The sequence below is a fragment of the Ailuropoda melanoleuca genome, chromosome 6 (assembly GCF_002007445.2).
Source record: "Ailuropoda melanoleuca isolate Jingjing chromosome 6, ASM200744v2, whole genome shotgun sequence".
In the NCBI taxonomy this organism is placed as follows: Eukaryota; Metazoa; Chordata; class Mammalia; order Carnivora; family Ursidae; genus Ailuropoda; species Ailuropoda melanoleuca.
The window spans coordinates 125,240,069-125,252,338 of NC_048223.1; the positions used below are offsets into that span (position 1 = coordinate 125,240,069).

At 47.5% G+C, this 12,270-nt stretch overlaps 1 protein-coding gene across 1 annotated transcript in view; it reads left to right on the forward strand.

Moving 5' to 3' along the window:
* Positions 1-12,270, forward strand: part of DOCK1 (dedicator of cytokinesis 1) — a 468,169-nt gene that overhangs the window by 28,240 nt on the left and 427,659 nt on the right. The window contains exons 3-6 of the mRNA XM_034663641.1: positions 2,328-2,368; positions 4,898-4,953; positions 8,535-8,631; positions 10,998-11,146. Coding sequence (XP_034519532.1) covers positions 2,328-2,368; positions 4,898-4,953; positions 8,535-8,631; positions 10,998-11,146 — 343 coding nt within the window. The remainder of the gene's footprint in view (positions 1-2,327; positions 2,369-4,897; positions 4,954-8,534; positions 8,632-10,997; positions 11,147-12,270) is intronic.

Consider the following 12,270-nt stretch of genomic DNA (forward strand, 5'->3'; position numbering starts at 1 on the left):
TATTTGACAGAGATAGAGACAGCCAGCGAGAGAGGGAACACAAGCAGGGGGAGTGGGAGAGGAAGAAGCAGGCTCATAGCAGAGGAGCCTGATGTGGGGCTCGATCCCATAACGCCGGGATCACGCCCTGAGCGAAGGCAGACGCTTAACCGCTGTGCCACCCAGGCGCCCCCAGTGCTGTATTTCCAAGATGCACTCCTGTTTATTTTTAGCGTATGTTTAGTTCACGGCTCCTACTGCTGTGTGCACACTCCCCGTGTTTCACTGACAGCCTTCCTGGTCTGGGCACTCAGATATCCATGTGCATCCCCCTACGTCACGCTGCCTTGGGCATGCTGCAGCTGTCCCGCCGTGCACGGATGGGCGTTCGCACATCTTTCCCAGGGGTGCATTCCCAGGATGGGGGTTGCTGGTTGCAGGCTGTGGGGACAGATACTTCGGATAAGTAGGGGTGGCTGCCCCCGTTTGATTGATGCAGGCTCCACTTCTCCCCAGCACCGGGCGCTGTCCATATTCTGCAATGGTACAATTTTCACCACTCAAGTTTGTGCCGTAAAATTTTGTCTCATTTTAAGTTTGAGCAATCTCTTCATACGTGGGTAAGTCCTTGGGCTCTTTCTATACACTTTTGATAAGTGTGGCTCTTTTTTACTTGGTTTCTGTCTTTTACTTGTCACAGTCTTTTCTTTCCTTATATGTTCTAGGACATTCATCCCTTGTCAGTTTCAGAAATGAAATGGCATGTTAATGAGATGTGAGAAGGTTATAATGACGGTGTGGAAGACCATCCTTAAAACTGAATCAGTACAGCCTTTATTTGGCTCTAGATGTAGGCCAGGACTGCATAGCCCTCCTGTCTTTCTCCATTTCACTGCCTGTGAACACTGCCCTAGATGGGCACAGACTCTGGGCCGGCGCAGGAACCAGTGAAGTAGTTAGTATGGCTCTCCGGAGATAATGTCCACATGTGCGACTGGAATCTAGACGGTCCGCATCTTCAGTGCCCCTGCTGCATCTGCTGAGCCCCTTTGTCAAGAAAGCCAAGTGCTCACCACTTGGTCTTAGCACATCCTCTGTAAGGATCTTGGGAATGTCCGACTCCTGTTCTGAATGCTTGGAGAGCATCTGTTAATAATCCCTTGAGGACTTTGCTCATTTCCACCCCATCCCTTTCTGGTCTGTGCTCGTCCTCCTCTCCTCTGGTTGGTAACATGATTGCTGTTTAAGAGGGTGCTGTCCTTGGGGCAATATTCTGAGCTCACGCAGACATCTCTGGTTTCTGAGCTTTGACTTTCTGATACTGTGTAAGAGCCTAATATTTGCTTCTTCTCTGGGAATTTACCCAACTTGCACTCTCTGAGTACTCCTGTAATTCTCTGACCGGGTCCTTTTGCTCCTGTGGGCAGAGTTAGAATTTGTCTGAGCTTTGGATTCACTTCCCCTGAGCACGGTGGCCAGAGCAACTTGAGGGTGTTTGGGGTAAGGAAGCATCCCCGGAGGTCTCGTGGGAGGTGGGGCTGTGGGGCTGTTGGGTGGCTGGTGGCAGGCCGTGCACTCCCAGGGTATCTGCAGGGACAGTTTCTGCCCTAGGCTTGAGGGGAGGTTCCAGGAGTGTGGTCAGAGCTGCTCTGCCATCCACTGGCCGCTACTAGTAAGCACTTACATCATGCTGACAGCTGTAGCATGCCCATCATCAGCTTTCCCCCCCTCTTGGAGGCAGCAGGATCTTGAGTCTAGGCCAACCCCCCGGGGCTAGGTGGGCCCATGTTCCTGGGTCTGGGCTTTCTGTGGGGGGCTGAGTCTTTACCACAGACATACTTTGTGAGATCACGACTGCTCCAGGGCACAGCCTCTCCGGATTGAGGAGGGAGGAAGTTAGCGCTCAATAGGTCCTCTGTTGTGGGCAGTTCTTGATGAACTGGGGACGTTGGTATGTGCACTTGGCAGTGACCCCTATCCAAATCAGTTCAAGGGAGAGATAGGGAAATGTATACCCAAGGAGCCCTCTCCGGGTTGAGTGGTCAAAAGGATGATGTTTCGTCTTGGGACGGTGCTGCCTAACTTCAAATTGACAGCTTCAGGGCCTCCAGTGGCAGATGGAAGTGAAAGGGCTGGCAGTGTGTTTGGGAAGGTCACTAGCCAGGCTGATTTGAGATGCACTCTGTGGGACCTTCTAGCATATTTCCACAGTGTTAGGATTATTGGATTCTGGTGACAGACTGACTTCCCTGGTTCTGCAAAGCAATGAATTCTGCAGGACAGCACAGTATTGTGAGGGCCTGGTGATGTCTCCTCCTTCTAACTGTTGCAACTTTGTGTTTGTTTAGGGTGGTACAGAGGTTACACCTTAAGAAAAAAGTCTAAGAAGGTAAGTCCTTTTCTCTGAACCCCAGTGCATTTCCATTCATTCATCACACCGTGAGAGGAAATCAATCCCATCCCATTTTTGTCTGTGGGTTTTCCTTATATATCTCTTTCTCTTTCTCTTTCTCTGAACTTAAACAATGTGTGGGCTGACATGTGGGCTACCCTGTTTTCTTTTGAACACTGTGTGTACTCAGAAACAGCAGCTCTGCTTCCGTGATGGCGTTGCTGGGCTGTGGTGCAGTGCTGACCTGTCGTCATGAAAGGCGCAATCCTCTTTTCCTGGTAGAATGTCACTCCTATTTAAGCCGGGAGGTGGGAGAGAAGGACCCGGGTATAATGACTTCAGAAAAAAAATATTGCTTATGATTTTCAGTCTTACATTATCCTCAATGACAACAGGTTTGCAAAAGCTCATGAATGCTTGTTTTCCTCTTGCATAGAACTATTTTTAAACTGCCTAAGTTGCTTGTAAAAGAAAGGTTCTGCTTTCCAGGGCCGTTTGCGTGCATGGCTCTTTGAACTTCTGAAGCCAGACTGCAATTATGCCTCCGTCCGTGTGCTGGACACTCCCTGACACAGTTCTGTTGTGGCTTTTCCGTTCTTAGCTTCACAAAACCTAATTACGGCCCTCCGGTTTTATTCTGTGATTTTGAAATAATGTCCATTCTAAGCTGTGATTAGGCTCTGTCCACATGAACTCACACACTTTAATATCTACCTATGCTTGGCAGATGGTTCGTTTTACTTCTGTTTCTTAACCCTGCTCTCATGATCTCCTTGTTGCACTGGACTCCTCACGTGGTCCCGAGCCTGTAACTTCAGGCTTCCAATGTCAGGCAGCTCCTGCACAGGGCCTCCTGCCCTACTTGCCCCAGAAACCCTGCAGCTGGGCCCTGCTGGACAGGTGGGAGCTGTTCGTCCTTTGTAGCCTTCATTTGCGAAGGGCCCAGCTTGAGCTGCATGGTTTCTTCTCAAATCCTTGTTGGAAGACGAGGCAGTTCTTCAGCCTTTAAAGACACTATGATGTTGTAGTGGGTGCTTCTGGGCAGTGCAGAGAAGGGACTTGGCCCCCAGTCATCCAGACTCCCAGGTGTTCTGGAACCATCCCTTGTCTAGCTATTCACACAGATGTAGTTTGTCTGGACTGATTTTGAACGACCCCGGCTGGAGGGATTGCTCATTTCAGGCCTCCACGTGTGTCCCCTCCTCCTGTGGCTTCATGGTGCCCGGGAGCAGGTTTGCTGAGAGGGAGGGTGTCTTTTCTTGTGGGCACGGGTGACGCTGGCTTGTTTGTCCTCTTCGTGCCTCCATCCGAGTGCACACGTTGACATCCCGTGTGCTCTTGGAGGCATCCTGGGATTGGGGGCTGTCCTGAACAGCTGGGACCTGGGGGAGCTCCCAGCCTTGGGGCCCTTTGGTCCGCTTTCTTGCTCAGCCACTGTCTTTCTGCTCGACTGCTCTCTGTGATAATTCTTTATGTGAAATTCCGGCTTTCCTCGTAGGCAGGAGGAGCGAGAATCCATGGTGCTCGTGCCCCTCCCAAACATGATTAGTAGCTGTGGTTTCTGGTCCTCCTGTGTAAATCCTTTGGGGCCAGATGCCAGGGAAACCCAGTCGGAGGCTCCTGTTCACACAACAGGTGCCTGGAAACCGCCAGTGCTGCTGAGTAGATTTCTGCCGCAAGCACTAAATCTCACACGGGAGACCGTATCCGCTGTGCTGTGCAGCCCTGGGTCCCAGCACCTGTTGCCCCACTGCCTGCTTTCAGGGGCTCGTTTCTGCCTCACCCCAGCAAGGGGGCTGTTTTGTTTGCTTAGGAAGCAGGACAGCCAGTCTTGGTAAAGCTCCTAGCACTTGGCAGACTGCACCTGACACTGACCTTGCCCTGGAGAAACTCCCTGGCGCACCGTGCTGCTAGGCCCCTGTGCGTGCTGCACTTGGGGGCTGCGGGGCGCTGTGTTTATGGAAACTGGTTTCTGGGAGTCATGCAAGTTGGGTGGAATTCACCCACTTTCTGTATTTTCTCAGATGGCCCCTCTTTTGAGAGATTGATGAGAATCTGTGGGTCAGGTAAATAGTCCTACATGCATACGTGATCATAAATGGTGGAAATCAACTTTCCATGGCCATTTTAGCTTTTTTTGAAAGAAGGAACTGTCAAAGCCCATCATCAGAAATTGTTTTTAGGCACCTGCTGGCTTTTGATCTGCCTAGGTCAAGGGCAGCTGGGGACCTGAGGTGCATCCTGTGGGGAAGACACAGGACAGCCCTGTGCACTTTTTTCCTTGCACTCAGATCGCTTCTGTTTTCTTCCAGGACATCTGTAGTCTCCGTGAAACTTAAGCAGGCTGAGTTTATACTTCCTGTTTGCCCCACCGTGTTGTGTGTTGCTGTGTGTGAGACTTACCGTGAGGCTTACAGGATTAATAGCGATCCAGCCATCCCTACCCTCACTTTGTCAGGGTGGTTTTTGATTTTCGGTTGGTATTCAAATTGATAATGAAATTACTGTTTTTTTTTTCCCCCCAAGGGTATATTTCCTGCTTCATATATTCATCTTAAAGAAGCCATAGTTGAAGGAAAAGGGTGAGTCTGGTCTTAATGTTTAAATGAAGAAACACAGCGATTGTATTTGGTTTGCTGCTCGTCCCTATGGCAGGGCCTGTTAGGGGGTTGGATGTGGGTGTGAGTGACTGCGATGGGACAGGGGTTCCGGGCAGAGAAAGGGGGTTGAGATGGAGACATGTGTACAGCATGGTTTTGGACCTTTGAAAAGTCTGAAGTCAGCACTGGACCTGCAGCTGTGCTCATTAGACCTGATGTCGATTTCGGGTAGCATTGGCCCAGTGCTCGGTGCTTCTCTGTGAGCGATCCCCTTGGGTAGAGGCTCCAGCCCCCCTGCTTTGAGTTTGTTTTTCTGGAAAACTTTGAAGGCTCTAACACAAATGGGGTTTAGGGTGAAGCAACAGTTGGTAAATTGGGACGTGTGTGAATTTACATTTTGTCTAATTGTGATGTATGTTTCTTAGAGGTCGTAAAACGGACGTATAAGATCATTAAAAGGACTTTTATAGAATGAGAACCCATTAGGCAGGAATGGCAAATGAATAGCCAGGTGTGAGCTTGGAAGAAGGAGCATGAAAATGTTTTCCTGTTTGTCTCTTCTATATCTTCACCCTCAGTTAAATATGTAAATTATAAAATTACTAATCATGTGATTACTGCATAATGACATCTCTTTGGCTGATTACAAAATTGCCTTTCCAAGCACTGTACTTTTAACATATGAAAAGGACTAGCTCAGGTTCTGAAGTTGCATGATGCATAATTAAAATGAAGAAAATAACTTAGAGGCATAGATGGGGATGACCTGTAATATGATAATTTTTTATATAGATAAAAAGTTTTGTGTGCAGAGTTTTAAAGGGAAGGAAAAAAAAGGAAAGTTTTGACTCTTGTTATAGAAATCATGGAATGAAGTGTGCATTGAATGTATTTTACATCTGTCTGTATCAGAATCAATATAGAAGTCCGCTGTGATTAATTTTTGTAAAAAAGCACTGAGTATACAAATGAATATATGGAGAGTGTAATTTTGAAGCATAATAGTAAAGTGAATGAGAGATTATTTTCATTCTCAGTGAGAGGTGTCACACCCACACAGACAGACACTTTGGCTCCCGTTCTTGGGGCTCGTGGGAGATGCCCCAGGGTGAGCGTGTGAATGGTGCACTGAAGACAGAAGCAGTTAAGAAACGGTTTCTCTGCTGATGTGTTGGGGCTCCGTATGTTTGCTCCCCACAGTGCTTCTCTGGTCCTGCCTCCCCACTGCTGCTCGCACCCACACCCAGCTGCCTTCTGTCTCCCTCCTTGCAAAGACCCTCCTGCCTTCAGACCTGACAGGTGGTCTCACGGCTCCTCCTTTCCTCCAGCGATCTGCAGACATTGACCTCCCCTCCCCACAGTCCTTCCTTCTTTCCAGGGCAGGCCAGTCTGTCATCCCACCCCCACCTGCCTCCTTGCCCTCCAGGGTTGTTACCCTGTCTCTCTTTCAGGGTTTGCTGTTTCTGTGCCCACTTCACTCTTAGACATTCTACCTCATTGCTGTGTGCCAGCTGCCACCGATTCTCTGCCTTTTCCCCATGACCAAGGCAGTTCCCTTTTCTCTGCTCTCCCATGCTCCCATGGTTACCAGGGCCTCCTAATTTCCGGGCTTCCAGTGCCTTCTCAGGGCTGCTCTTCTGGCGCTTTCCTGCAGTGTTGCATACTGGTGGCTGTCCCCTTCACTGAAGTCCCTTGTCTATTCTGTTGATTTCGTACCCTGTTTCTCTTGCTTCCTAGCCTATTTCCCCCTGCCCACTACTCCCAGGGGGCTCTCCTTGCCCTTCTCCTGGCCCTGCGTTGCCCCTCTGTTTGACATGGCCCGTGTTGTTGTGTTTCCTCTCTGTGGATGATGCCCGGATGGGGGCCACCAGCCCTGACTTGTCCCTTCATGTCCAGCTTGATCATTTAGAGCCACCGCCATTGGCTGAGTGTCTGCCGGGTTCTGCCCATTCTTCCATGCCCTGCATGATGTTCTTTCCGTAGGTCTTATTGACAACCCTATGAGGCAGCCGCTGTTGGCTTTGTACGTTGCTGACCCCTTGCAGGTAATGAGGTGGTTACAGAGATGATAATACAAGGAAGCCAGATCAGACACATTCAAGCCAGTCAGCGTGTTTGTTCCAGGGACAGATCAGGCCTGTGAAGAGGGAGAAAGTGAGAACGACGCAGAACCGAGACCAGGACACAGCATGAGCAGTGAGGCCCTCTGTATGTGGTAGGAGCAGGGGCGTCTAGTTGAGCTCCGAGTTTCTGATAGCCAGTGGAAGAGCCCAGTGCATTCAGCATGAGCTCAGGATCTGGAGGATGGAAGCATCCCAGTTGTTGACACATATGCTGATCCTGAGAGAAGAGAAATTTCCCCCCAGAGGCTTTCTAAGGATGGCCTTGCTGAGTGTGATGGAACCACATTTGCATCAGCATCCTTACTGGGAACGTTGGTGACAGACTTGGCAGGGCTGCTGTAACAACCACATTCTGTAATAGACACTGATGATGTCCCGTCAGAGGGGAATTCCTAAAAGCCATTTTGTGGGGGGTGGTCCCATACACACCTCTGCCTCAGACGTCTGGCCCCTGCTGTTCCAGGTGGTGCACATGGCCAGACCTGTCTACGGAGACTGGTGTTCTCTCAGGGACTCCACTGTCTCTTCCTTTGGGAGTCCCTACTCTCAGTGGGTCATTGCAGGCCGAGACCCCAATGTGAGCCCAAGCATGAGTCCCGCTCACCGATCTCGGCTCCAGCCAGTTCAAGATACGTGGGTGGGACCTGTCTCAGAATCCCTGCACATTCCATGCTGGTTGGAGTCTTGTCTGTTCAGGGCATCTGGGGCCAGGTGGCCCAATTTCACGAGCCTGCCTTCAATCTTTTCCTCAATTTTAAGTATTCTAAGTCCTACCTCACAGAGCCTGATACAGAGCATGTGACTGGAAAACAATGGCTGATATGATTTAAAAAAAAAAAAAAGCACAAATAGATAGCAAGTTAAGAATAAGTCAGGGGTTAACCTTTCGGGGTGCAGGGAAAAGGGAAGGGATAAGCCGAGTGTTGGATCAGATAGAGTACTTCCGGACATGTGAGAGATATAGCCTCATCAGTGTTTCGCCAAGGAGAACTATTTCATGTATTATCATATAATGAGTTTTATGCATGATGGAAATGTAAAAATCATTTTAACCCAAACCTGTATCTTAACACCACACAGATTGGTTATAATTGATGGCATCTATAAGATAGATGGGTACACATATTATGAATGTATGTACTCTCAGACCTTGACGTTCTGAAGACTTCTAATGGGATATTATTTGCCTCCTTCATCTTACCTTGACATATGAGGAAGACGCCTTTACATGTAGGGTCATGTATGAACACACTCAGGCTCTGTACAAATATTACTTGTTGTTCTTAGAGGTGTGCGTGTTCCTATGTGTGGACACAATCTATTTGTATATTTTCTCTCCGTTTGCTTAAATATTTAATTCTGTAGACTGGATTTGGAATTTGCAACTTGCAGACTTTAACGAAGCCATGAACGTGGCTGTCCTTTCCTCTTTTCCCCTAGGCAACATGAAACGGTCATCCCGGGTGACCTCCCGCTCGTACAGGAAGTCACCACGACTCTCCGGGAGTGGTCCACCATCTGGAGGCAGCTCTACGTGGTGAGAGAACTGGATGTTGAATCTAAGCTTAAAAACAGATAATGGTCTTTTTGGACCTTGCTGTACCAATGGGATTTTTTTCCCCCCCTTTCCTTGGGAACCTCAAAAGCAGAACTTTGGGTACTGAGTCATGCTCAGGGCAGAGAACACCATATGGGCCATTACTCTGGCCTCCCTGGGGGGCTGTTGTCCTCTTGGACCTGCTTTGTGTTGGGGTGCGGCCGTGCTCACTGTGACAAAGCATTGGTAAAGGGGTTCCCCTTCCTCGTGCAGAACAGGAGACAGGCTGCTGGAGCACTTTGGAAGATAGCATTAGGCAGGCTGCATTGATGTACCCCCAATGTTTATACTTTGATCATGGAAACTAAAATCTGCTTTTAAGCTGTAATGGCTGCTTATTTATGGATGCAGTAGAAAACAATCACTGTTTTTTTTTTTTTTTTGGTGCCATTGTCTGTCTCTTATCGTTTGAGTAAAACTACATAGTCTTCTAGACCAATGTGTGCCTGTTACTGAGGTGGGGAAGCCGTTTGCATTCTGGCTCTGTGTACAAATGTCCAGTTCTCCCAATCACGGAAGAAGCCTTATTAAGGCAGGGAGGTTGAGACTCCTGACATCTTCCATTTCCTATTCCCTCGGGGCATTTCTTTGCACATAAATTCATATTTGCAGAAGATTACCTTTTGTTAAGCCTGTATTTCTATTCAGAGTGTTGATTTCTCATATGCTAATGTTGTCAGCACAAAGCAAGGGCTCTGGAGATAAGTCAGTGCATCGATTTCTTGGGAACACAGAAAACTTGCAAAAGTCCCACAGCTGCTCTCTGGGCAGGCTTGTTGTTTTTGATTATACAGTGGTTTCTTGTAAATGCACAGTAATAAGCACTTGCAGTAATTGGTCATCAAATGTTCTCAAAAACCGAAAAGCGTAAAGTTAGCCATGAATGTTTTGTGTAAATCTGAGCAATTTTGTAGTCGGTCTTTCATGTTCAACTTAGCAATTTTTAAACAAAAATATGGCAGCAAAACAAACAGGACTGATGCTGACTGATCCGTTAGTGGGCACGGCTTTAGCCTTCCTGCCCGGGATAGGCATGCCTGGCCATCACCTTGGCTTCCTTTTTAGAAATGTAGGTTTGCCTCTTGTGGACTTACATTATTGGATTTGTACAATGCTAGAAGAAATTCCTTACAGTATTTTTCTATGAATTGGTTTTTTGCTGTGCTCTGTGGTTGTAGACAAGTTAGAATATTACAGAGTTTAGATATTTAATAAGGCTTTAGAAAAATGATTTAGTAAGAGGAAATAAACCTAGTTGTGGAATAAACCATTAATTTTGACCGTTTAGTTGTTATTTAAGAAATTAACATTAGGATGATGCTATAATGAGGAGCCTGTGGGGTGCAGGAGAGTGTCTTGGGGTGTTCTCTGACAGGTTGGTGGTGGGGGTCTTAGAAATTGCTAGAAAGAAGGTCATGTACTAGGAATAGTGGGATGAGAGGTTCAGATACGTAGAGCAGAATTTATTTTAAAGGAGCAGCGGCCACGTTTTAATATTTATACGGACCACATTTAGAATTTTATCAAATTAAGTGTCTCCTTGATCACTTTTCATGGAGGAAACCACCCGCTTCTTTTAGGAGTTAAGGGGCAATCCCTATTTTCCTTGATGAATTGTACTCTTGGCCGTTGCAAAACTGTTGTTTTTTTTTTGGGGGGGAATTATCAACCCCCTCAAAATATGTAGACAGTGAAAAAAATGTGAATTTATTTGTGTTTTCCTTTTGATGTCAATGCACCGAGAGCTTGTAGATTGAGATTTTACTCCTGGCAGAACCGCTCTGTCTGCCCTGAATGAAGCACTGCGCGTGTGGTCCCCGTGTGATGCTGTTCCCTGCAGCTCGGCTGACAACAGGCCCAGGCGGTTGGTTGCCTGGTGTGCTGAGAATGGCACAGGGCCCAGTCTTCAAAATGTCGAAGACTCCATGGCAGGATCTTTAGGCTCAAACTGACTCTGGGAAGTTCGGGGTGGCCCATCTACGGGCCACGTCCTGGAAGGTCATGGGCTGGGTTTGCGGCTCCCCACCCAGATTCTGCTCTGGTTAACCTCTCGATTCAGTGGCACATACTCTGGAACGTTGGATGGAATATTGGAGATGGTGCATTACCTCTTATCCTTTTGATCCTTTAGTGCCTGATAGGAAGCCGACTCCATATCACGTGTCCCTGTTTCATGCTGGAAAGATCTTATGACACTGATTGAATCCCGTCATAGAAGCGTGTACTTCACGTGTATTTGAAAAACAATCCACAGGGCTTTTTTTGTACATAAAGCTTTACACATGGCTTCTCTCCCCTCTGTGTAGCAAGACAATAGGGAGATGTTTCGAAGTGTCCGGCACATGATCTACGACCTCATTGAGTGGCGGTCACAGATTCTCTCTGGAACTTTGCCGCAGGACGAGCTCAAAGAACTGAAGAAGAAGGTCACTGCCAAAATTGATTATGGAAACAGGTTTGTTTATTGGAAAGATGATTCCATGCTTAAATTATCCAATATAATAACAGTACCGTAAGCCTTGAGTAGGCTAAAATCAGATTTTATCATAAAAAAATGTTTTAACATCAAAATAAGGGCATAGTTTTCATTTTTAAGTTATTTTCTATTGGATTCTAAAAATCAGGAGTTTTCAGTCATTGTCGAAACCTGTTCTTGTCTCCGAGAAGCTGGGGCTGGGGTGGCCTGTCATTTTCACTCTTCATAGATGACACTGCTGTGACTCTCTCACGACAAGGGGCTTTATTTGCGGCTCATAGTATTTGACTTCCGGTCCAGACCTGGGGGTACTTTGTGCAGCAGCAAGCACCAGGACGCCTTGTGGAACCTAAGTTGTAAGAGTTGGAAGGGACATCAAAGGTCACCTTGAAACTTATCACCAGACCAGGGGCACCAGGTTTGGCAGACCAAAATACAGCCCGCTAAATCGGAATCTCAGATAAACAACAGATAATTTTGCCTTGTGTAAGGATGTCTTTTGCAAACGTTCCCATCTATAGTGGGCTTGCACTCAGCTCTGGTTGAACGCCTTCAGCAGCGGTGCGCTCCCTGCCCACAGCGCGGTGTGTTTCGGCATTCACAAGCCCGCCTGATGCCGAGCGGGAGCAGGCTGCTTCATTCTGATTTTGCCAAGTCTGTGACCTGAGTGAGGCCACGCCCTTTCCCACGGGATAGCTATTTCGTTGTTCCTGTAATGTCAGAGCTGCAGGAAGCCTTTAAAAACGATCTGGTCACATGATTCCCAGATGCTGGTTTATATCAGAAGCACTTGGACAGCTTTCAAAATATAGAATTGTGGGACCCACTCCTTAAGATTCTGATTTCCAAGATGTGAAATGCTGGCTGGAAATGGCAGTTTTTAAAAATAGGGTTGGACCATGCTATACAGCAGATTGGGGAACTTCTGGGTGAGTCTGAACCTCTCATTTTACACATTAGGATGGTATGCTCAGAGAATGGGAGAGGTTTGCCCCCAGCCGTTCAGCTGAAAGGTGCCTTGGGTAAACTAAAGAACCTTCCTGTAAAATCAGAATTATAACATAATTTTGTTTTCTAATACTTCATCCTTCCAAGTGTGAAAA